The following is a 27425-nucleotide window of genomic DNA, read 5'->3' as shown; positions in this document are numbered from 1 at the left end:
CACAAAAATAATATATTGTTCATAATTTGTGTCAATTTACAGTCTACTTGGGATAAATAAGATATATACAAATACTTTTAGATAACAGTAAAGGCATCATGTAAGAATTAAATAAGTAGCATTATATAGTTCAGTGTTAGTAGAGAGAGATTACCAGGAGATGGAAGGATAAGGGACAGGTTCATGGAAAAGATGGATCTTGAATTAGATTGTTGATGAGTAAATGGTAGGAAAAGGGGAGGGCATTCCAGGCAGGGTAAATCACATAAACAGATCCTAGGTAATATGCATTGTGGATTTACAGAATAATGAATGAAACTGGCTAGCTGATGCAGATTCCATGTGTTGGTATAGAGTAATAGATAAGGTTGTAAAACTAGGTTGGTGCCAAATTGCATAAGTCCTTCGATTCAAAGTGGTATCAAGGCAGAGACTTCTAGTAGCTAGATAGTCAAGTTTATTATCACAATTCTTGTATATGGAACCCATCCCCTCATCTCTCACGTGAACCAGCCAAAGTTTTATTGATTTTCCTGGTTGCTTCCAGTAATGATCACAAATTTCTCTCCTTTCAAACTCAGGTGGGAGGTTCCATAACTGCTGTCTGAAAGGGGACAGAATCTTCTGCCTACCCAGGTTGAATCTTAGTACTGTTAGTTGCTGTCACTAATAGTACTTACTACTGTAGTTACATTGAGGTGGGCCTGAGGCTGTTTACCAGGTTGATGAGGAAGTCTTTCCACTCCAAGGAGAATTAGCAACAACTAAGGCAACCGTCTTTGAAAATACTTTTGGTTCCCAGTACTTGGCCTACACCCATCTCCCCAAGTTGCTCCTCTTAGCAGGCAATAAAGTAGAGACCCATTTATTACCTGGTTCACTATAAAATTTGGTTAACATGCTCACTGCCTATTCCCAGGGACTTCCCTCAAATCCCATTAATCACCTGGTAAGGCCCTCACACTTCCTCTTCCAGAAAGCTGTGTCTCCATTTGTATCCCATTCTCATCATCAGAACTGTCAGAGACTGTGAAGAATCTGAAATTTTATCCTATATCCAAGCCAACAAATTAGACTGAGAGTTTCACAGATTCTATTAGAAGACACGAAACTCATGGGACAGAGACAAAGGACTGTTTATTATTCTTAGCAATAGCAATGTCCAGAGTATCAGTATTTTTGCTCTGATTTTCTGAGCCTTCTCACAGGGTGATGCAAAGAGGGCTAGATGACATTTACATAAGCAGTGGTTATATTACATAAGAGGAACTTTGAACTTAGAGAAACTGAATCTTTTATAATGGTCAGTTATTTAAAAAAATAAATGTATTCCAGAAATATTATTATTATATGGAAGTTTATATTCCTGCCTTTTGCTACAGAGGGAGATTCTATAGCCATCTTTACTATACAAAAATCCCTGAAAATATAGATTGGAACAATGAATAATTAACATCTCGTTTGTATAATGTGCAAAAATACGAGAGACCATGGAGAATTGTCGCTAGCAACATGTTAAGTTAAATATTAGAGATATAGAGATGAGTAAGATACATTTATTTTTCTCCATGAGCTCACATTTTATTGGAATAAAGAAACAAACCCTTAATTACAGTATAGTGTGATTACTACTAAATAGCCATATTAACAGAGTTCTATAGGAATATAAAGGAACAAGCTACTGATTCTGGCTAAGGGAAACCATGAAAAGCTTCACAGATCATGTTATATTTGAGTTGGCAACCAATTATATGATGAAGGAACCTGGGCAGTGAGTTAAAGGAGACTTCCAAGAAGTATGGTTGCTTGAGCAAAGACTTGATGAAATAGTTCCGACTTATCAAATAGAAACAGAGGGCAAGGGTATTACAGCAGAGGTATAAAAGGAAGCTATGTGTATTTTAAAACTACAAATAGGGGCGCCTGGGTGGCACAGTCGGTTAAGCGTCCGACTTCAGCCAGGTCACGATCTCGCGGTCCGTGAGTTCGAGCCCCGCGTCGGGCTCTGGGCTGATGGCTCGGAGCCTGGAGCCTGTTTCCAATTCTGTGTCTCCCTCTCTCTCTGCCCCTCCCCCGTTCATGCTCTGTCTCTCTCTGTCCCAAAAATAAATAAAAATAAAAAATAAAAAAATAAATAAAACTACAAATAATTCAGTTTTTTAGTCAATTCTACTTCCATTAAAAATGACAAAACATAATTCAAAAAGTTTTTTTAAGTTTATTTATTATTTGAGGGGAAAAAGAGAGTGAGTGGGGAAGGGCAGAGAGAGGGCGAGAGAGAGAATCCCAAGCAAGCTCCACGCTGTCAGTGCAGAGCCTAATTTGGGTCTCGAACTCATGAACAATGAGATGATGACCTGAGTTGAAATCAGACATTTAACTAACTGAGCCACCCAGGTGCTCCCCTACCTCAAACAGTTTTAAGCAAAATTCAGGATTGGCTAATGTAATCAGGAAATCCAGCAGTATCTATGCCTAGACATTTGGCCAAATACAGGAATTTGATGAATATAATCAGGACAGTCTCCACTTATTAGCTTTACTTATGTCTGTTAGCTTCATTCATAGGAACACATTGTGGAAAATATGGCCCTTGGCAACTCTAGGCTTATATTTCCCTCACAGTTAGCAATCTTAGCAAAAAGAAAGCATTCTTCTTTCTTTATAACTCCAGCAAATATTCTAAGGTAGATTCCAGCCAATCTCGCTTGGAGTACATGATCATCTTTAAATCAATCACAGTACTCATGGGGATGGAATACTGTAATTGGCAAGATTTGGGCTATTTACTTACCCCTGGAAATTGGGATGGGGACCAGAAGCACATGGACTGCAAATTGGGGAAGAGTATTTTCCTAAAGAGACGGTGAGCAGATAAAAAAGAAGATGCCCTCTACATGTTACATCTTTGATGCCCAGTATCTACATGTACCATTGCACCCACTTATACAGTTTTCAAAATGCCTCTAGTAACATGGTACAGCCACCCATACAGTTGAAAATATACTCTCCATTCTCCAAAGGAAGATAAGCTAATATATTGATCAAGTATTGCTTATAGCTCCAAGGCCAGGTTTTTGGAGTAAAGTGCATTCTTTTCCCTGAGGCCTAAATATAGGTGTGAGTGTCAAATAATCAGATTCATTTTAGAAAGAAACAAAGTAGCCTCAATATTCATTCCGCTTGGAGACACTAAAGAACAGGAAACAAAATAGAGTGGCCCAGGACTATAGCTGTGCATTTGGAACAAAAGTAGGAAATCAATATACACCAGTTCCTCATAACAATATAAATCAGCTTTTAAATCACCTAACTTCCCACCCCTTGCCACAAACTTACACACACTGAAAAAGGGAGAATCTGAGATAAAGAGTCTCCAGAATATACATTCTATGATACCAAGGAATATTTTTGTTCTCTAGTATATGTTCAATGCCAAGAACAATGGCTGATACATAGTAACATGTTGAATGAATAAATTGATACTCTTTAATTAATAAAGACACTCATAATAATTCTACATGAATCAAATATATAGAAATGGAGTACCTGAAATGATACTTATCCAAAGGTAAGTATAAAATCATAGTCATGTTATTACCTCCAAAACAATTTGAAATCTGAGCTTACCTGATTTTTATCTGGGGACAGGTTTTCTAAGGGTCTTCAAATAATTGCAGAGTGTTGTCTACCAAAGGGCAGTGATTATCTAAAAATACCCAGTATCAATTACCTTTTTGCTTTACAGTTTTATTGAGGTGTAGTTGACATATAGCAAACTATATTTATTTAAGTTGTACAATTTGATAATTTCTGACATATGTGTAACTCATGAAACCATCACCGCGATCAAAATAGTGAACACATCCATCAAAACCCAAAATTTCTTTGTTCACCTTTGTGACTTCCTTTCTGTTTCTCATGATCCTCTCTTCCCTGACCTGCTTTTTGTCACCATAGGTTATCCAAACCTAAGGATCAAACAATGGTCGAAATTGTTTATCTTAAATTTGTAAGTTTGGTATGGTTTGTGTGGATTTCAGTAAAATACAAGTGGACTTTGCAATTGACTTTGTAGGTTCTTTTAAGAGTGACTTCAAACATACTGCTAATATTTAAAGTCTTATTTAAAAAGTCATTCAGAGAGTATATAAGGAATTCCTTGTGTTATAAGGAATTTTCATTGTCTTTGTTTCTGGATTTTCTCTGCTGAGTTTTTAGAATGCTACATATATATGGAATTCAGCTGTGCTATATTTACTACTCAAAAATATAGAATGGCTAAAGCGAAAATATATGAATAGCAGTAATCATTTGCAAAGATTTTCAATGATATCATAATGAAAAAAGACTGTTTTTGACAGTATTTTCATTCTAAAACAGCAAAAGAGAGTGAAAGAAAGCCATATACCTAGATGAATTTCTTATTTTGCCTTTATTTTTCCAGAAGTGCATATTTTCTGTTTGTGGTTTTCCCAGAAGACAGAACAGTTCCTCAGTCTGCAGTTACATGCTGCCCTGTGCTAAAGTTTAGTTTCTATAGTTTACTTGGAAAGTGAATTTATTACTTCTGCCCTGTCAAATATTTTTTTTGGCATTAATTTTTGCATGGATTATTCTCACTCAGCAAAGGTCATTTTAATCCTTTTTTTTTAATTACTTTTTTACTTGGACTCACCATATTACTGACATGACATGTTCATCCACAAATGTTAAAGAATAAAACCTTATGATTGTTTTTTGGATCCATGTCTCAAATGAAATGCTCCCCTACAGAACCTCTCTCCCTCTGGCTGCATTCTTTCTTGCTTGCATATGCAAAATTGCAATCCTATCCATAGAAGCTATGATAGTTGGGTTTGGGGGAGGGTAGTTTTTTGTTTGTTTTTAAACAAAAAATAACTTGGAAATTGCAAAATTAAAAATACAAGTATTCAGGGGCGCCTGGGTGGCGCAGTTGGTTAAGCGTTCAACTTCAGCCAGGTCACGATCTCGCGGTCCGGGAGTTCGAGCCCCCCGTCGGGCTCTGTGCTGACAGCTCGGATCCTGGAGCCTGCTTCGGATTCTGTGTCCCCCTCTCATTCTGCTCCTCCCCCTGCTCATGTTCTGTCTCTCTCTGTCTCAAAAATAAATAAACGTTAAAAAAAATTTTTTTTAAAAAATACAAGTATTCAAACAATTCATTGTTAATTTAGTCATTACTTTAAGCTATTGACTTTTTATTGAATATACAGTATGCTGACAGCAGACTAGGCTTTGAGTAACTTTGCCCTTTAGGAATCCATAACTTATGTGTTGCCCTATCTTGAATGATTTATTAATTTCATCTTGTTTTAATATGACTGTTTTTCTAAGAATGTATTCATTTCTACTTTGTTCAGACTTATAAACTACTAAGAAGATAAATTTAAGTCAACTGTATTGTGTTATTGTATATTTAAAGCACAATGAGTATAAAAATCAATGAAAATTTGAAAATTTTATGAGAGTTAAGTGCCCTAAGTGATGCTATTGTCTATAACAAGAGTATTTTAAAGCTACTTTATAAAATATCAGGAAAGTATAAACTTCTCAAAACATATACTTTATTTTCAGCCAGTTATTATAATTGAATATGCTATTACTTTCAAAACAATCCAAAATCTGAACTTCACTGATTTGATCTGGGGACAAGTTCAATGAATAAATTATATTTTCTCTCTAGAGTTCTTCAAATCATTACAGACTGTTTCCTGCCAAAACACAATTACCTTTTTTGTTGTTGTTACAGCTTTATTGAGGTATATTTGACATAAGTAAGCTGCATATATTTAAATTGCATGATTTAATCACATTTTTTGTGTGTATGTATAACACAAAATCATCACCAAGATCAAGATAGCCAACATATCTGTCAAACTCAACAATTTCCTTATTTACATTTTGTAATCCCTCTCTCTGACCTTCCTGCCCCTACCCTTTCTAGGCTACCAGTGATCTGCTTTTTGTCACTATAGATAAATTTGCATTTTTCTAAAGTTTTTGTATAAATGAACTCATATAATGTATACTTTCTTTTGGTCTGGCTTCTTTTACTTAGTATAACACGTTGGAGTTACATCCAAGTTGCCACATCCAGGTTATTTCATTTTCTGATATACCATAATTAACTTACCCATTGGATTTAATTATTTGTGGATTGTTTATCCATTTACCATTTTTAACTGGGAAGACTGTATATTTCAGTAGAAAACAGAGACTTCATAACTCTTATCAAAGAAATACTGAAGTGCTCACTATATGCCATAGATCATGATGTACTTTAACTATATTAGGACACTCTAGCTTCTAAACTTCTAACTAGTGCCAAAATAAGAATGGCCATATTTTACCCTTATGATTTCCCAGGATACTAATCGAATCTGCTAGTACTTTAGTTCCCAGGTTTTGCTGTAAGAAAATGCATGCGAATTTGTCTCCAGCCTTTAGTGATTAGAGAGTAATAAAACATTGGTTTTACTGGAGAGAATGCTGAGTCACTCTTCTCAAGACAGTAAACAGATGTGAGAAGTCTGAAAATAGAGGATATGTTTTCACTTATTATTTTTAAAGCCAATTCAGTTTCTGCTTTTTGATAAAAATTGATTAGACTATTTCTATTAAGAAAGTACACAAAATTGATATACAAAATTGGTGATGTTTCTGTACTCTAATAATGAGCTATGAGAAAGAGAAAATTAAGAAAACAATCCCATTTATAGTTACACCAAACACAACCACAAGCCTTTCTCTCCTCCCAAAAGTTAGCAGTTCTTTTTTCTTTTATGGTTGATCACTCAAGTATGCATCTTTTAAAACTATAGTTTAAGCTTATTTTATGGCTATGTCTTTCAGCTTACAAGCTCTCTTTTCATTTCCCTTTTCCCCCTTACAATTTAGCTGTTGAAGATCCCCTGTCATGTGACCTGGGTAGTCACATAGAGAGGCCTGACCATATTCAGTTTTGCTTATTTATTTTTGGTGGGACTACAGGTGATACTGTGTTCTTTCATCAGAAAGTACATAATGTCTAGTTATCGCTTTGTTTTAATGATATTAGTACCAGTTGATGACTCAAATGCCCAGATGTATTAAATCATTAGAAGATTGCAAAATACAGATATTTTTGCTGTATCATTTCTTTTTTATTTGTTGGCTGAATACATCCCCTTGTCCACTGTTTGGTTAGTAGTGGCACAGTATACATGGGAAAAGTAGAGTAAATGCTTGATTCTTCACCTTTCTTTACCAGTTTTCAAAATAATGAGTTGGCTTCCTTTAATCCTCTAAAAGAGGGCAGTTCTTTAATTGTTGTATCATTATGAACTTGTGAATAGCAAAAATATTTGATATGTTTCAATCCATTGCAATTCTTACCTTATTGAAGTTCATATTATCCCATATCTGCCCAGTGGGATCCTCTTCAAGCTCCCTCAGAGCTCTTCACATAACTCTAGATTTGATACCTTTTATAGTCTTTTTGCTTCCTGGAATGAGAAGATGTTTCAGACTCATCTGGAGGATGGACAGGAACTATGAATTATCCATGGGGATATTCTGAACCAGTGGTTGTAAGCCAGTGCCCAGGGGCCAGAAGTAGCCATCAGACATGTCTTTTTTTTCCCCCAAAAGAAGCAAATCAGTCACTCAACAATGACAACAACAACAAAATAACTTTTTTTAGCACTTACTATGTGCCAGGTTGTCAAGAATATAATAGTTGCTGAGAATATAATAGTTCTTAAGACATAAAACTGCCTCAAGGAGTTTACAATCTGATGAGGAAAATAATAGAAGTCAAAACACTACATTAAGTGACCTTACAGGACTCCAAGATGGCGTGAGAGTTCTTAGAAGGGACGTAACACTTTGTCAGTTCTGTATTCCGGTGTTAAACAACTGTGCAATAATTAACCTTTAATATTAACTTTTTGAGCAGTATAAATTACTTTAAATGGGCATGAAAGAATGGCAAAGGAAATTTTCAAATGCTTACTAGAATTACAGTAATGGCGATTGAGTAAACTCTCTATATTTTTTATGTTCCCTAGGGTTTTCCAGGAGATATTGGGATTCCTGGACAAAATGGCCCTGAAGGATCTAAGGTAAAAAAAAAAACACAAAAAACATATATATATATATATATATATTCATTCTTATTTTGGATATATATATATGTATATATATATACTATATATATATATATATATATATATATATATATATATATATACTATATATACTATATTTTTATTCAGTTTGCTAATACTTTGCTAATATATAATACATATATATATGGAGAGACAGAGAGAAAGAGTGTTTTCTAATCTCAAATCTCAGCGAATGGATAAAAGAAGACTTTAGGAATATCACAACATGTCTGGATATTTTGAACTTTCTCAGCTGCGTTTAATAAACTGTACAACTTATTTCAAGGTAATCAGGAATTGTTTTCATGTTTGGTTGTTCTTTTGGTCCTCTATTCTATTGATCTGTATGTCTGTTTTATGCAAGTACCATACTGTTTTGATTACCATAGCTTTGTAGTGTAGTTTGAAATCAGAGAACTTATTTTTTTTATTTATTTAAATCCAGGTTAGTTAACATATAGTGTAATAATGATTCCAGGAATATAATTTAATGATTCATCACTTACATGTAGCACCCAGAGCTCATCCCAACAAGTACCCATCACCCATTTAGCCTAACACCCCTCCAGAAACCCTCAGTTTCTCCTCTGTATTTAAGAGTCTTTTGTGGTTTGCCTCCAACAGGGATGATTTGGGTATACTAAGTGAAATAAGTCAGTCAGAGAAAGACACCATACAATTTCACTCATATGTGGAACTTAAGAAAAAACAAAACTAGATGAACATAAGGGAAGGGAAGGGAAGGAAAAATAAGATAAAAAGAGAAAGGGAATCAGCTTAGTATCTCTAGCTTTGTTCTTCTTTTCAAGACGGTTTGGATATTCATCATTTTGTGGTTCCATACAAATTATGGGATTCTTCCTTCTAGTTCTGTGAAATATGCCATTGGTATTTTTTTTTTAATTTTTGTTTTCAACGTTTATTTATTTTTGGGACAGAGAGAGACAGAGTATGAATGGGGCAGGGGCAGAGAGAGAGGGAGACACAGAATCGGAAACAGGCTCCAGGCTCTGAGCCATCAGCCCAGAGCCCGACGCGGGGCTCGAACTCACGGACCGCGAGATCGTGACCTGGCTGAAGTCGGACGCTTAACCGACTGCGCCACCCAGGCACCCCTCCATTGGTATTTTGATAGGGATTTCAGTGAATCTGTGGGTTGCTTTGGATAGCATGGAAATTTTAACAATATTAAATCTTCCAATCCATGAGCAGAAAAATCTTTTCTATTATATGGGTTGTCTTTAATTTCTTTCAACAATGTCTTATGCTTTTCAGAGGACAGGCCCTTCACTTCTTGGTTAAATATATTTCTAGGTATTTTATTCTTTTTGATGCAATTATAAATGGGAGTGTTTTCTTAATTTCTCTGATAGCTTGTCATTAGTTTATGTAAATGCAATAGATTTCTGTACCTTAATTTTGTATCCTGTGACTTTATTGAATCCATTTATTAGTTCTAATAGATTTTTGGTAGCATCTGTAGGGTTTGCGGTATACAGTATCATGTCATATTCAAATAGTGACAGTTTTACTTCTTCCTTTCCATTGTGGATACTTTTATTTCTTTTTCTTACCTGACTCTTCTGACCAGGATTTCTAGTACTGTTTTGAGTAAAAGTGGTATGAATGGGCATCCCTGCCTTATTCCTGATCTTAAAGGAAAATCTTGCAGCTTTTTACCATTGAGTATGATGTTAGCTATGGGTTTGTCATAAATGGCCTTTGTTATATTGGCCTATATATATATATATATATATATATATATATTCCTTCTATACTCACTTTGTTGAGAGTTTTTATCATAAGTAGATGCTGAATTTTGTTAAACGATTTTCTGCATCCATTGAGATGATCATATTATTTTTATTCTTTGTTTTGGTGACACAGTGTATTACATAATTGATTTATGGATGTTGACCATCCTTGCATTCCTTGAATAAATTCTACTGATCATGGTGTATGATTCTTTTAATGTATTGTTGAATTCAGTTTGCTAATACTTTGTTGAGGATTTTTGCAATGCTATTCATCAGGTTTACTGGCCTATAAGTTTCTCTTTTGTGTTGTTTCTGTCTAGTTTTGGTATCAGAGTACTGCAGGCCTTGTAAAATGGATTTGGAAGTATTCCTTCCTCTTTATTTTTTTGGAATAATTTGAGAAGGATAGGTACTAACTATTATTTAAATGTTTGGTCAAATTCACCTATGTAACCACTTAGTCCTAGACTTTTGTTAGTTGGGGAGTTTTTAAACTACTGATTTAATTTTATCACTTTTAATTCTGTCTATTAACATTTTTTTTTATTTCTTGGAAGGTTGTGTGTTCCTAGGAATATCTATTTCTTCTAAGTTTTCCGATTTGTTGGTGTATAATTGTGGTAGTCTCTTATGATTCTTCGTATTTTTGTATTGTCAGTTGTAACTTCTCCTCTTTTATTCTGATTTCATTTGGGCCCTCTCTCTCTCTCTCTTTTTATGATGAGTCTTACTAGAGATTTATCAATTTTTTTTTTACCTTTTCAAAGAACCAGCTTTTAGTTTCATTGATCTTTTTTATTGTTTTCTCTACTTCATTTATTTCCACTCTGATCTTTAATGTTTCTTTCCTTCTGTTAGCTTTGGACTTTCATTGTTTATTTTCTAGTTCTGTCAGGTATAAATGTAGATTGTTTATTTGGGATTTTTCCTGTTTCTTGTGGTAATCCTGTATTGCTATGGACTTCCCTCTCAGAACTGCTCTTGCTGTGCTCCATAGATTTTGGAGAGTTATTTCAAAGATTTCTGTTTTCATTTGTCTCAAGGTATTTTTTTTATTTCCTCTTTGATTTATTTGTTGACCCATTGGTGGTCTAGTATCATGTTGTTTAGTCTCTATGTGTTTGTGTTTTTCTCATTTCCTTGTAATTGATTTCTAATTTCATGTTGTTATAGTCAGAAAAGAAGTTTGACATGATTTCAATCTTCTTGAATTTATGAAACCTATTTTATAGTCTAATAAGTGACCTGTCCTGGGGAATGTTCCACATGCACTTGAAAAGAATATGTAGTTCACATTTTTTGGATGAAATGTTCTGTATACATCTATTAAGTCCCTGTGATCTAATGTGTTTTTTAAGGACAATGTTTCCTTATTAATTTTCTGTCTGAATGATATATCCATTGATGTAAGTGGTATGTTAAAGTTTCCTGCTATTATTGCATTAGTATCAATTGCTCCCTTTTTGTCTGTTAATATTTACTTTATAAATTCAGGTGCTTCTATGTTGGGTGCATAAATATTTATGAATGTTATATACTCTTCTTGGATTGACCCTTTTATCACTACGTAATGCTATTCTTTTGTTACGGTCTTTGTTTTAATTTTTAAATTTTGTGAATGTTTATTTTTGAGAGAGAGAGAGAGAAAGCATGAGAGGGAGGGGGCCAGAAAGAGAGAGACAGAAGTTCCAATACAGGTTCTGCACTGTGAGTGCAGAGCCCAATGCAGAGCTCAAACTCATGAACCATGAGATCATGACCTGAGCTGAAATCAAGAGTTGGCCACTTAACCAACTGAGCCACCCAGGTACACCTACAGTCTTTGTTTTAAAGTCTGTTTTGTCTTATATAGGTATTACTATTCCAACTTTCTTTTCATTTGCATTTGCATTCCTTTTACTTTCAACCCATGTGCATCTTTAGACCTGAGGTGAATCTCTTATAGGCAGTACATAGATTGGTCTTGTTTATTTATCCATTCAACTACTCTATGTCTTTTGATTGGAATATTTAGTCCATTTACATTGAAAATAATTATTGATAGGTATGTGTTGCCTATTGTTCATTGTTTTCTGGATGTTTTGTAGTTCTTCTCTGTTCCTTTATCTTGCTCTCTTACCCTGTGTTTTTATGACTATTTAGTATTGTGCTTAGATTCCTTTCTTATTGTCTTTTGTATGTCTAGTATAGGATTTTGCTTTTTGGGTAACATAAGGCTCACGTTTAACATCATATACGTATACACATAATGGTTTATTTTAAGTTGATAGCAACTTAAATTTGGTCAAATTCTAAAAGTCTACATTTTTACTACCTCCCACATTTTATTTTATTTTTCTGACATCACAGTTTACATCTCTTTATATTGTGTGTCCCTTAACTATTATGGTTAGTTTTACTACTTTTGTCTTTTAACCTTCATAGTAGTTTTATAATAATCTACTACCTTGCTGTATATTGACCTTTACTAGTGAGATTTATACTTTCATATGTTTTCATGCTATTAATTAATGCTCTTTCTTTTCAACTTAAAGAAGTACTTTTCACATTTCTTGTAAGGCTACTTTAGTAGTAATGAACTCCTTTAGCTTTTGCTTGTCTGGAAAACTCTTTATCTTTGCTTTGATTCTGAATGATAATCTTACTAGTAGAGTATTCTTGGTTGGTTTTTTGCCTTTCAGCAGTTTGGATATATTATGTCTCTGCCTTTTGGCTTGGAAAGTTTCTGCTGAAAAATCTGCTGATAGTCTTAGGGGACTTTCCTTGTATATAACAAGCTGTTTTTCTCTTGCTGCTTTTGTAATTCTGTCAACTAGGTGTGTAACAACGAGAGAAAAAAACCACTTCTAAAGAAATTAGGTTTGTTTTTAAATTTGTGATTTCCTAGCCTTCCAAGCTTTGTTTGGAAACTTTAGGAATATTTAGACTAGTAAAAGGTTAAAGTAGCTAAAAGGGCCCAGCTCACATTTCTTCATAAGGCTGAAGTTCCAGGGAGCTTTCAGTCCTGCTAACAGCCTCATCTGTACAATATGAAAGAAGATAGAGAACATGGGAGGGGGATTTCCACGTGGCTTTATTCTCCTCCTCCTTTCCCTAACTTAGTCAGTAGTAATTCAGTACTCAAACAAATAACCAATATGGAAGAGGGATAAAGATAGAGATAGTGTAAAGCATTTGATTTAATTGACTTGTTAAAGTGTACATGTATAGAGAGGAAAAATATTTGAGAAAATGAAAAATTTTGTATTAAATAGAAATTATCATTGTCTCAAGGTTAAAAACAGTGTATTTTTTAGTGTTGACACATGAATATATGTTTTGGTAAAATGATCTAGGATAGATAAGAAATTTGAATCTCAAGTTTTATTATATTTGGTAGTGTGGATATAATTTTGACTATTCATAACTATTCACCAATGAAATTATTTCTAATTAAGCCTCTTGAGGACTTAATATTATAAACTGGAATACTACTCTTTAATTCATATTTAATTTAATAATTTAATAACTATATCCAAAATATCCCATACTGACCATGATCTGTTTTAACTGCACATATTTGTGGAGGACATTGTATTTGTGACAGGTGTTAAAAACTACCACTGAGGCTTAAATGCATTAAATAAGGTTTGTTGGGTGTGGTTTTATTATAAAATTTCCTAGATATTTACCATGAATTTTAGATTAATCGAGATCAATAGAGCATTGAAACTTTATAATCCTCCTATAATTTTTGTAAGATAATGAAAAAAATGCAGAATGCATGGTCTTGACAATAAATTTTGACATGCAATCATAGGACTTATTTTCCTTTAGGGAATAAAGATTTCTGTTCAATTAAGACACTTTAAAGTATAAAGACAAACCTAAATATTTTTCTTTTCTCAGTTATTATTCAGCAAGAATAACATAGGTAGAATTGTTGGCCTCTAAGAAAGTTATATAAAAAGTCATCTTGTTTCTTGCACAAGAAATGATCTGTCCATTTCAAAAGGATAATAATAGCTGTATTTGTTAGTGTACTATAGTGTCAAATACTACAGTACTATATATAGTAAATGTCTTACACATATCTCATTTTATCTTCACAATAGCATTATAAGCTAAGTATTATCTCCATTTTACAGATGGTTTAGTTATTGCTGTCACATAACTATCAAGTGACTTTGCCAGGATTCTAACCCAGTTCTTAACCACTTAGCTTTGGGACGAAATTGTGGAAAACATTCAATACCATGCTAAAGTGTTTCTACTTTATTCATGGGCATCATGAAGCAATCAAAGATATTTAAGTAGTAAAGTGTCCTGGGTGATTTATGTTTTAAAAATATATCAGTCAGCATGGAGGAGGGCTTAAATAGGAGGGAAAGTGAAGGCAAGGAGATGAACTCGTAAAAGCTAGAAAAGAATTATAAAGATCTGAAATAGAGCATTCAATCAGCCAATATTTATTGATTGCCTTTCATATAAGCCACTGTGCTAGACTATCCACAAAGATGAAAAGTATTGATCCTTACTTTCAAAAGACTTACAATCTAGAGAAAGATCTGCAAGAAAACTTTTATAATAACCATATGAATAATATTCAGTTTGTAATACCAGCCTCCAGTCTGGCAAGTAATGGAATAGGGAACTGTGCGGAGAAGGTAGCACTTGAGCTGACATGATGAATGAGTAGGATTTGCATCCAGACAAGGGAGATGTATGGCATTCAGGAAAAGGAAGCTTGTGAGAGGATGGAAGTGTAATATGTGGAACACTCTTACACTAAAAGCTATTCGTTGTTTGCATGAAATTCAAACTTAACTGGGCATCCTGTATTTTATCTGGCAACCCTATTGGCCACCTACAAAGTTTCCATATATACAGCAATGTTTCTCCCTTTTTTTCTGTCTCTATGGAAGAAATATTCCTCCTCTTTCTCTGTATTCAAGTCCCACACATGTTTTGCAGCAAAACCTCTCCTCAACTACTGAACAACCTCATGCCATCAGTTATCACCTACCTTTACACTGATCTCTCTCTTGAATCAAAATTTCCCCTTTGCACTTAAAACCATTTTCACTGCCAATGTTGTAGCTCAGGCCCTTTTTACTTTTCACCAGCATTAGTAATAATCCTTCATTTGTTCTTCCAGCCTCCAGTCTGGCATTTCTTCAAATCTGCTTCTGAGTAGATGATGGAATAATGTTTGTAAAGTATAGATCTTATCATGGCATCCTTGTGCTTATTCCTTCAGTGATCTCCACGCTTCCAGGTTAAGGCTTGCACTTCTTTACTTTTTATGCAAGGTTCTTTATAACCTACCCTGTCTAACTCTATTGTCTATAATCATACAGACATACATAGTCATATAGTGATGGAAGCATCACTCTTCTGAAAACCTTATTCCAGCTAAACCGTTTAGAATACCAAACCGTATTATACTTGTTCAAATCTCAAAGCTTCTTACCTTCATATATTACAACTGATGATTTATCTCTCTGTTAGACTATAAGCTTTTGAGAGAAGAGCCTAACTGATTTTATGAACATCACAATAATCATAATAATGTCCATAACATATAACAGGAATGCAATAGATATTGGCTGAATGCATGATTGATTGAATGACTGTGTTTAAACACTATTTGGGAAATAGAAACAATACAACTTGGAATTTATTAAATGAAAGAGAATTCGAGGATAAAGCTGAGACTATTACTTGGGTTACTGTTGTCATTGATTTAAATAGGAAATTTAGGAGGAGCAGGTTTAGAGGATGGTAAATACAAGAAGTTTCATTCTGGGTATAGTTCGTTTGAAGTTCCTCTTTGACATCAAGGTAGAAACAATCAAGAAATCACAGTAAACCAAACTTAAAAATAGAAATAGTAGCATGAGGGGATGTTGAGAGAGAAAGGTAGTATAGAGAATGGAATTGATAACTTCTATAATGTTTAACCCTTCACCTGCTACATAACTGAACTTGATGCATATATACACACATGCATTTATCCATTCACTCAGTATTTCATTTATTTAACTTCTATTGAATTTCTTTTATGTGTTAGACCAAGGAGTAAATGTGAGATTATAAAGATTTCTTTTTGTTGTTGTTAATTTTTTTTAACATTTATTTATTTATTTATTTATTTTTTTTGAGAGGCAGAGAGAGACAGAGCACAAGTAGGGGAGTGGCAGAGAGAGAGGGAGACACAGAATCCGAAGCAGGCTCCAGGCTTCGAGCTGTCAGCACAGAGCCTGATGCGGGGCTTGAACCCATGAACCACGAGATCATAACCTGAGCCAAAGTTGGCCGCCCAACTAACTGAACCACCCAGGTGCCCCTTATATAGATTATAAAGATTATAGATTTCTAAACCATGGTTCCGCCCCTGGATGAGGTAACAGTTTGGTGACAGATACCATAAAAATAGCACAAAATGTTGTAAGAAATGCTGTATTAAAGAGTTGGTGAAGTGCTATGAGAACCTAGATAAATGAGAAACAGATTCTGCTCTAGGAAATTAAGAATTACTTTAAAAGGAAGTGATAATGGAACTTAATTTTTCAAGTATGCATTTCATGTTAGGTGAAGAACCAGGTAGCTTTCTAAATTCTTTTCAGTTTGGAAAATTTGTTTCTCTTGAAGTTTTGTAAAGAAAAATGTCATAGAACTGAAGAAAACCAACTGATAAAACCAACCAATATTACAATAGTGATATTTAAAATTTCCTTCTCATTATTTCTTTTAGTCTTAGAATTACATTGTTTAAAAGTGGGACAAAAACCCCTGAAAACCAGACCTTTTAATGAATACAAATGGTTGAATTTCCAATGAGTAATAATTGCTTTGTGGATTACTTTATCTAAATGTATTCAATAAACAGGAACTTTAAGCTTCATCAGGAACATCACTAGACTAATTGATTGTTTAAAATTACTGAATTTTAAAATAACATTTCAGAAGAGATGATTTTATCAAAAGGACCAGAAAATTTTAAAAGAAGAAGGACTTTGTTTTGTAGGTTAAGAAGCGTCTGCTTATGTTTTTCTTCTTGGTGCTTCATTATTTTTATTGAAGTCGTTTCTAGAAACAGAAGGGAAGAACAGAGTCAAACATGCTGACCCTATTAGCGTGATCTTTAGTTCTGTACACAATATCACGGAAGCATCTTAGAACTTCATTTATTTTAATATACATATCTTGTTTGGAAACTAGGGACAATATCAATTACTAAAGCCCTGTTGAGGCTATTCAAGGAGGTCATCAAGACAATTATGTGCACTCTATGTGAAATACGTGGTTACCCTATTTGTAAGCCAGTTGGGTTCTTTCCAGAGCAATTTGGCACAGCTCTAAAGAAGCCTTTTAGTTTCTCTTCATTTTCTGCCAGTTGACTAAAAACCTCAAACTAAGATTGGAAACTTATGTTGATTATGGTTCTATTCATTATGGGTATGTGTGTGTATATATATGTGTGTATATAGATACAAAACATACTCTCATGAGCCTTTTTAAGAACCACCCGATTTGGCCATCTGCTTTCAAGTATCTCATAACATTAGAAAAACCATCCTTTGCTGCTTACTTCAGAAAGTAAGTGCCCAATAAATATTCTGTTCTCCAGTAAATAGAATAATTTATTTATTCCTATAATGGTTTGTGTTGTTACTTTGGCTGTGGAATTAGGGGTGGTAAAATAGGCTGTTATTTTCTGTTGTATGACATCTCTGATAAGTTTTTGGAGAAAGCCTACTATTAGAAATAGGAAGCCTGGGGGCGCCTGGGTGGCGCAGTCGGTTAAGCGTCCGACTTCAGCCAGGTCACGATCTCGCCGTCTGTGAGTTCGAGCCCCACGTCAGGCTCTGGGCTGATGGCTCAGAGCCTGGAGCCTGTTTCCGACTCTGTCTCCCTCTCTCTCTGCCCCTCCCCCGTTCATGCTCTGTCTCTCTCTGTCCCAAAAATAAATAAACGTTGAAAAAAAAATTAAAAAAAGAAAAGAAAAGAAATAGGAAGCCTGTTTTAATTTGTAAAATTATGTTATAGAATATGTGGAAATAACCTTCACACTGAATTATGAAAATGTCATGTGATCATATGTATAGAGGTGAGCTAACTTGGTAAGAGAAAAATGCATACCTCTGAATAGTTTTCTAAGAGCACCTCAGCTCAGCCCTGAGCACATTTCATGTGCTAAATCAAGATTTCTTACACTAGCCATTTTATTCTCCAGACATCATTTAGTCAGCTGAAAAATACTTAGGAGTTTGTACAATGCGTAAGATATTGTGTTAAGAAATTACTTGTAAATAAGATTAAAACATGGTCTTCTGTCTGCTAGGAACTTGTAATTTTCCGGAAGTGTGAGATTTCCACATGGGAAAAGCTAAAAAAAGCATAACTAGGCAACATATAAATGAACAATAAGGAGCTCAGGGAATGACTATTATGGCCATTTTTCTGAAAAACTTTACAGTAGGATTTTGAGATGGATGGATTGGATTTGGCCAGGTAGAGTCAAGGAATGAGAGTCTTTATACAATAAATACAAAAATGAACTAGAGATGGAGGGCAAAAGTAAACCTATCAGTCTTAAAAAAAAAAAAAAGTTAGGAGTCAGATTGTGACAAATCTTAAATATAAAGCTGAGAAGTTTAAATGCTAATAAGCCCAAAGAAGATTTTTTGTTGTAATGATAAAAACATAACATAAAGTCTACTTTCTTAACAAATTTTTAAGTGTACAGTACAATGATGTTAACTATATCCACATGTTGTACAGCAAATCGCTAGACCATTTTTATCTTGCATGACTGAAAGGCTATGCCTGTTGAGCAGCAACTTTGAATTTCTACCTCCAACCTGTAGCAGCCACCATTCTACTTTCTGCTTTCATGACGATCACTACTTTAGATACCTCATATATCTAGAATTATACGGTGTTTGTTCTTCTGTGATGGGCTTATTTCACTTCACATAAGGTCTTCAAGTTTCATGCATGATGTAGCATATGTTAGAATTTACTTCCCTTTAAAGGCTGAATAACAGTCCATTGCCCAGTAGTCTAAATATCCACATTTTCTTTATCCATTCACCCACTGATGTGCATCTAAGTTGTTTCCACCTATAGACTATTGTATAATGCTGCGTTGAACATGGGAATGCACTTAACTCTTTGAGATTCTGTTTTCAATTCTTTTAAATTTTTTTTTCAACGTTTATTTATTTTTGGGACAGAGAGAAACAGAGCATGAACGGGGGAGGGGCAGAGAGAGAGGGAGACACAGAAACGGAAACAGGCTCCAGGCTCTGAGCCATCAGCCCAGAGCCTGACGCGGGGCTCGAACTCACGGACCGCAAGATCGTGACCTGGCTGAAGTTGGACGCTTAACCGACTGCGCCACCCAGGTGCCCCATGTTTTCAATTCTTTTAGATAAACACCCAGGAGTGGGGTGGCTGTATCATATGGTAGTTCTATTTTTTAATTTTTGGAGGCACTCCACACAGTTTTCCATAATGGCTGCACTATTTTTTTTTTACATTCCCACCAACAGTGCACACGGGTTTTAATTTCTCTACATCCTTGTCAACATTTATTTCCTTTTTTGTTTGTAATAGTCCTTCTAACAGTTACGAGGTGATGTCTCTTTGTGGCTTTGATTTGCATTCCCCTAACGGTTAGTGATGTTGAACATTTTACATATACTCAATCATTTGTGTGTTTTACTTGGAGAAATTTCTGTTATAGTCCTTTGGCCATTATTTTAATTGGCTTATTTGGTTTTTGCTGTTGGGTTGTAGGAGTTCCTTATTATGTTATATATTAAACAATCATATTTATGGATTATGCATATTTTCTCTCATTCTATAAGTTGCCTGTTCCCTGTGTTGGTTGTTTTCTTTCTGTGCAGAAGTATTTATTAGTCTATTTTTGTTTTTGTTGCCTTTGTTTTTGTGTCAAATACAAAAAGTCATTATCAAGACCAATATAATGGAGGTGTCTCCTATGTTTTCTTCTAGGACTTTTATGGTTTCAAGTCTTATGTCTAAATGTTTAATCCATTTTGAGTTGATTTGTATGCACGGTGTAATTTAAGCATCCAATTTCATTCTTTGCATATCCAGTTTTCCTAACACTGTTTGTTAAAAAGACTATCTTTTCCCCATTGTAGTCATAGCACCCTTGTCAAAGACTATTTGACCATGTGTGTGTAGTTTTATTTCTGGGTACTCTATTCTGTTTCATTGGTCTATATATCTGTCTTTATGCCAGTACCAAAGTGTTTTGATTATTATAGCATTTTTTAAAAATTTTTTTAATGTTTATTTATTCTTGAGAGAGAGACAGAGACAGAGTGTGAGTGGGGGAGGGTCAGAGAGAGAGGGAGACACAGAATCTGAAGCAGGCTCCAGGCTCTGAGCTGTCAGCACAGAGCCCAATGTGGGGCTCGAACTCACAGACCGTGAGATCATGACCCGAGTCAATATATTTTGAAGTCAAGAAATTGAGACCTCTAGCTTTCTTCTTTCTCAAGATTGTTTTGACTATTGAGGGTTCTTTGTGGTTCCATATGAATGATAGAATTGTTGTTTCTATATCTGTAAAAAATGCCATTGAGTTCTCACCAGGGATTCCAATGAATCTGTAGATTACTTTTCTTTTTTTTTTTTTTTTTTTTTTTTTGTTTATTTTTTTTTTTTCTGAAATTTATTGACAAATTGGTTTCCATACAACACCCAGTGCTCATCCCAAAAGGTGCCCTCCTCAATACCCATCACCCACCCTCTCCTCCCTCCCACCCCCCATCAACCCTCAGTTTGTTCTCAGTTTTTTACAGTCTCTTATGCTTTGGCTCTCTCCCATTCTAACCTCTTTTTTTTTTTTTCCTTCCCCTCCCCCATGGGTTCCTGCCAAGTTTCTCAGGATCCACATAAGAGTGAGACCATATGGTATCTGTCTTTCTCTGTATGGCTTATTTCACTTAGCATCACACTCTCCAGTTCCATCCACGTTGCTACAAAAGGCCATATTTCATTTTTTCTCATTGCCATGTAATATTCCATTGTGTATATAAACCACAATTTCTTTATCCATTCATCAGTTGATGGACATTTAGGCTCTTTCCATAATTTGGCTATTGTTGAGAGTGCTGCTATGAACATTGGGGTACAAGTGGCCCTATGCATCAGTGCTCCTGTATCCCTTGGATAAATTCCTAGCAGTGCTATTGCTGGGTCATAGGGTAGGTCTATTTTTAATTTTCTGAGGAACCTCCACACTGCTTTCCAGAGCGGCTGCACCAATTTGCATTCCCACCAACAGTGCAAGAGGGTTCCCGTTTCTCCACATCCTCTCCAGCATCTATAGTCTCCTGATTTGTTCATTTTGGCCACTCTGACTGGCGTGAGGTGATACCTGAGTGTGGTTTTGATTTGTATTTCCCTGATAAGGAGCGACGCTGAACATCTTTTCATGTGCCTGTTGGCCATCCGGATGTCTTCTTGAGAGAAGTGTCTATTCATGTTTTCTGCCCATTTCTTCACTGGGTTATTTGTTTTTCGGGTGTGGAGTTTGGTGAGCTCTTTATAGATTTTGGATACTAGCCCTTTGTCCGATATGTCATTTGCGAATATCTTTTCCCATTCCGTTGGTTGCCTTTTAGTTTTGTTGGTTGTTTCCTTTGCTGTGCAGAAGCTTTTTATCTTCATAAGGTCCCAGTAATTCACTTTTGCTTTTAATTCCCTTGCCTTTGGGGATGTGTCGAGTAAGAGATTGCTACGGCTGAGGTCAGAGAGGTCTTTTCCTGCTTTCTCCTCTAAGGTTTTGATGGTTTCCTGTCTCACATTTAGGTCCTTTATCCATTTTGAGTTTATTTTTGTGAATGGTGTGAGAAAGTGGTCTAGTTTCAACCTTCTGCATGTTGCTGTCCAGTTCTCCCAGCACCATTTGTTAAAGAGGCTGTCTTTTTTCCATTGGATGTTCTTTCCTGCTTTGTCAAAGATGAGTTGGCCATACGTTTGTGGGTCTAGTTCTGGGGTTTCTATTCTATTCCATTGGTCTATGTGTCTGTTTTTGTGCCAATACCATGCTGTCTTGATGATGACAGCTTTGTAGTAGAGGCTAAAGTCTGGGATTGTGATGCCTCCTGCTTTGGTCTTCTTCTTCAAAATTCCTTTGGCTATTCGGGGCCTTTTGTGGTTCCATATGAATGTTAGGATTGCTTGTTCTAGTTTTGAGAAGAATGCTGGTGCAATTTTGATTGGGATTGCATTGAATGTGTAGATAGCTTTGGGTAGTATTGACATTTTGACAATATTTATTTTTCCAATCCATGAGCAGGGAATGTCTTTCCATTTCTTTAAATCTTCTTCAATTTCCTTCAGAAGCTTTCTATAGTTTTCAGCATACAGATCCTTTACATCTTTGGTTAGATTTATTCCTAGGTATTTTATGCTTCTTGGTGCAATTGTGAATGGGATCAGTTTCTTTATTTGTCTTTCTGTTGCTTCATTGTTAGTGTATAAGAATGCAACTGATTTCTGTACATTGATTTTGTATCCTGCAACTTTGCTGAATTCATGTATCAGTTCTAGCAGACTTTTGGTGGAGTCTATCGGATTTTCCATGTATAATATCATGTCATCTGCAAAAAGCGAAAGCTTGACTTCATCTTTGCCAATTTTGATGCCTTTGATTTCCTTTTGTTGTCTGATTGCTGATGCTAGAACTTCCAGCACTATGTTAAACAGCAGCGGTGAGAGTGGGCATCCTTGTCGTGTTCCTGATCTCAGGGAAAAAGCTTTCAGTTTTTCCCCGTTGAGGATGATGTTAGCTGTGGGCTTTTCATAAATGGCTTTTATGATCTGTAAGTATGTTCCTTCTATCCCGACTTTCTCAAGGGTTTTTATTAAGAAAGGGTGCTGGATTTTGTCGAAGGCCTTTTCTGCATCGATTGACAGGATCATATGGTTCTTCTCTCTTTTTTTGTTAATGTGATGTATCACGTTGATTGATTTGCGAATGTTGAACCAGCCCTGCATCCCAGGAATGAATCCCACTTGATCATGGTGAATAATTCTTTTTATATGCCGTTGAATTCGATTTGCTAGTATCTTATTGAGAATTTTTGCATCCATATTCATCAGGGATATTGGCCTGTAGTTCTCTTTTTTGACTGGGTCTCTGTCTGGTTTAGGAATCAAAGTAATACTGGCTTCATAGAATGAGTCTGGAAGTTTTCCTTCCCTTTCTATTTCTTGGAATAGCTTGAGAAGGATAGGTATTATCTCTGCTTTAAACGTCTGGTAGAACTCCCCTGGGAAGCCATCTGGTCCTGGACTCTTATTTGTTGGGAGATTTTTGATAACCGATTCAATTTCTTCGCTGGTTATGGGTCTGTTCAAGCTTTCTATTTCCTCCTGATTGAGTTTTGGAAGCGTGTGGGTGTTCAGGAATTCGTCCATTTCTTCCAGGTTGTCCAATTTGTTGGCATATAAGTTTTCATAGTATTCCCTGATAATTGTTTGTATCTCTGAGGGATTGGTTGTAATCATTCCATTTTCATTCATGATTTTATCTATTTGGGTCATCTCCCTTTTCTTTTTGAGAAGCCTGGCTAGAGGTTTGTCGATTTTGTTTATTTTTTCAAAAAACCAACTCTTGGTTTCGTTGATCTGCTCTACAGTTTTTTTAGTTTCTATATTGTTTATTTCTGCTCTGATCTTTATTATTTCTCTTCTTCTGCTGGGCTTAGGCTGCCTTTGCTGTTCTGCTTCTAGTTCCTTTAGGTGTGCTGTTAGATTTTGTATTTGGGATTTTTCTTGTTTCTTGAGATAGGCCTGGATTGCAATGTATTTTCCTCTCAGGACTGCCTTTGCTGCGTCCCAAAGCGTTTGGATTGTTGTATTTTCATTTTCGTTTGTTTCCATATATTTTTTAATTTCTTCTCTAATTGCCTGGTTGACCCACTCATTCGTTAGTAGGGTGTTCTTTAACCTCCATGCTTTTGGAGGTTTTCCAGACTTTTTCCTGTGGTTGATTTCAAGCTTCATGGCATTGTGGTCTGAAAGTAAGCATGGTATAATTTCAATTCTTGTAAACTTATGAAGGGCTGTTTTGTGACCCAGTATATGATCTATCTTGGAGAATGTTCCATGTGCACTCGAGAAGAAAGTATATTCTGTTGCTTTGGGATGCAGAGTTCTAAATATATCTGTCAAGTCCATCTCATCCAATGTCTCATTCAGGGCCCTTGTTTCTTTATTGACCGTGTGTCTAGATGATCTATCCATTTCTGTAAGTGGTGTATTAAAGTCCCCTGCAATGACCACATTCTTATCAATAAGGTTGCTTATGTTTACGAGTAATTGTTTTATATATTTGGGGGCTCCGGTATTCGGTGCATAGACATTTATAATTGTTAGCTCTTCCTGATGGATAGACCCTGTAACTATTATATAATGTCCTTCTTCATCTCTTGTTACAGCCTTTAATTTAAAGTCTAGTTTGTCTGATATAAGTATGGCTACTCCAGCTTTCTTTTGGCTTCCAGTCGCATGATAAATAGTTCTCCATCCCCTCACTCTCAATCTAAAGGTGTCCTCAGGTCTAAAATGAGTCTCTTGTAGACAGCAAATAGATGGGTCTTGTTTGTTTATCCATTGTGATACCCTATGTCTTTTGGTTGGCGCATTTAATCCATTTACACCACAGCTCGGCTTGAAGAGGCAGAGGAGAGAATAGGTGAACTAGAAGATAAAGTTATGGAAAAAGAGGAAGCTGAGAAAAAGAGAGATAAAAAAATCCAGGAGTATGAGGGGAAAATTCGAGAACTAAGTGATACACTAAAAAGAAATAATATACGCATAATTGGTATCCCAGAGGAGGAAGAGAGAGGGAAAGGTGCTGAAGGGGTACTTGAAGAAATCATAGCTGAGAACTTCCCTGAACTGGGGAAGGAAAAAGGCATTGAAATCCAAGAGGCACAGAGAACTCCCTTCAGACGTAACTTGAATCGATCTTCTGCACGACATATCATAGTGAAACTGGCAAAATACAAGGATAAAGAGAAAATTCTGAAAGCAGCAAGGGGTAAACGTGCCCTCACATATAAAGGGAGACCTATAAGACTCGTGACTGATCTCTCTTTTGAAACTTGGCAGGCCAGAAAGAATTGGCAAGAGATTTTCAGGGTGCTAGACAGAAAAAATATGCAGCCAAGAATCCTTTATCCAGCAAGTCTGTCATTTAGAATAGAAGGAGAGATAAAGGTCTTCCCAAACAAACAAAAACTGAAGGAATTTGTCACCACTAAACCAGCCCTACAAGAGATCCTAAGGGGGACCCTGTGTAGATTACTTTTCATAGTGTAAATGTTTTAACAATATTAAGTCTTCCAGTCCATGAACATGATATATCTTTCACTGTGTCATCTTTATTTTTTTCACTGTGTCATCTTTAATTTCTGTCAACAATGTTTTATAATTTTCAGTGTACAAATCTTTCACCACCCTAGTTAAAATTATTCATAAATATTTTATGGGTTTTGATGCTGTGGTAAATGGGATTGTTTTCTTAATTTCCTTTCTGAATTGTTTGTTGTTAACGTATAGACATGTAGCTTATTTTTGTGTATTGATTTTGTAATTCTGCAACTATGTTGAATTCATTTATTAATTCTAACAATATGTTGCTAACATCCTTAGCATTTTTTACATACATGCTCTTGTCATCTGTGAACAGAAATTTTACCTTTTCTTTCCTACTTCGATGCATTTTTTTCTTTCTTGACTAATTGCTCTATCTAGGACTTCTAGTACTATGTTGGATAGAAGCAATGAGAATGAGCATCCGTGCCTCATTCCTAATATTAGAGGAAAGCTTGCAGTTTTCCACTGTTGAGCACAATATTAACTGTGGACTTCTCATATATGACCTTTATAAGGTTGAGGTAATTTCCTTCTATTTTTAGTTGGTTGAGTGTTTTATCATGATAGAATATTAAATTCTGTCAGATGCTTTTTCTGCCTCCATAGAGATAATCATGTTATTTTTATCTTTTGTTTTGTTAATGTGGTATATCATATGATTGATTTTCATATGTAAACAATTCTTATATCCCAGGAGTAAATCTCATTTGGTCATGATGTATGGTCCTTTAATGTGCTCTTGAATTCATTTTGCTAGTTTTTTTTTTTTTTTTGGAGGGTTTTTACACCTATATTCATTGGAGAATTTGGCCTGTAATTTTCTTTTCTTGTAGTGTCTTTGTCTGGCTTTGGTATCAGGGTAATGCTGGCCTCATAAAGTGAGTTTGAAAGTGTTCCCTCCTCTTGTCATCTGTGAACAGAAATTTTACGTTACCCAACTTTTTGAAAGAGTTTGAAATGATTTGCATTAATTCTTTCTTAAATGTTTTATGGAATTCCCCGGTGAAGTCATTTGGTTCTATGCTTCTCCTGGATGGGATATATTTTATTACTGATTCAATCTCCTTACTACTCAGAGATCTATTGGATTTTGTATTTCTTCATGTTTACTTTTAGTAGGATATATGTTTCTAGGAATTTTATGTGTGTCTTCTAGTTTTCCAAAATGTTGGTATATAATTGTTCATACTAGCATCTTATGTTCCTCTTTCATTTTTTATTTTATTTAAGTATTATCTCTCTTTTTGTTAGTCTAGCTAAAGGTTTGTCAATTTTGATTTCATTAACAAAAGTTTTATTAATTGTTACAAAGTTTTATTCATTTTTTTCTATTGTTTTCCTATTTTCTATTCACTTATTTCTGCTTTAATCTTTATTATTTCTTTTTGTCTCTTAACTATGGGCTTAATTTTTTTCTTTTTTTTTTTTCCTAGTTTCTTGAGGTGTAAAGCTAGGTGGCTTATTTGAGATCTTTTTTAATGTAGGTGTGTACCATTTTAAAATTCTCTCCTAGGGGGCCTGTGGGTTGCAGATTGCTCAGTCAGTTAAGTGTCTGACTCTTGATTTCAGCTCAGGTCATTATCTCACAATGGTGAGATCTAGCCCCGAGTCTGGCTCTAAGCTAAGCACAGATTAGCTCTCTCTTGCCCTTTCTCTGCCTCTCCCCACTTGCACGTGTGCTCTTGCACTCTCTAAATAAATAAATAAATAAATAAATAAATAAATAAATAAACTTTTTAAAATAAATACATGAATAATAAATAAAATCCCCTCTTGGTACTGCTTTTAAACATCCCATAAACTTTAGTATATTGTGTTTTCATTTTATTTGTCCCAAGATATTTTCTAATTTACCTTTTGATTTCTTCTTTGACCCATGGGTTCTTCAAGAGTGTGTTAATTTCTTCCTATTTGTGACTTTTTCAGCTTTCCTTCTGTTGATTTGTACTTTCATACCATTAAGGTTAGAAAGGATAGTTGGCATAATTTAAATTTTATTATATGTGTTAAGATTTGTTTTGTGACCTAATATGTGATCTATGTGATCTATGCTGGCGAATGTTCCATATATGCTTGAAAAGAAAAT

General features: G+C 35.1%; 1 protein-coding gene across 1 annotated transcript in view; it reads left to right on the top strand.

The window, feature by feature from the left end:
* The window catches only part of COL24A1 (collagen type XXIV alpha 1 chain), a 410068-nt gene that overhangs the window by 144834 nt on the left and 237809 nt on the right, over positions 1-27425 (top strand). The window contains exon 21 of the mRNA XM_043575479.1: positions 8070-8123. Within this exon, the coding sequence (XP_043431414.1) occupies positions 8070-8123 (54 nt within the window). The remainder of the gene's footprint in view (positions 1-8069; positions 8124-27425) is intronic.

This window comes from Prionailurus bengalensis, chromosome C1 (genome assembly GCF_016509475.1).
Source record: "Prionailurus bengalensis isolate Pbe53 chromosome C1, Fcat_Pben_1.1_paternal_pri, whole genome shotgun sequence".
Taxonomy (NCBI): domain Eukaryota; kingdom Metazoa; phylum Chordata; class Mammalia; order Carnivora; family Felidae; genus Prionailurus; species Prionailurus bengalensis.
Note: the sequence above shows the minus strand (reverse complement) of the source record. Positions and strands in the feature narration are given on the sequence as shown.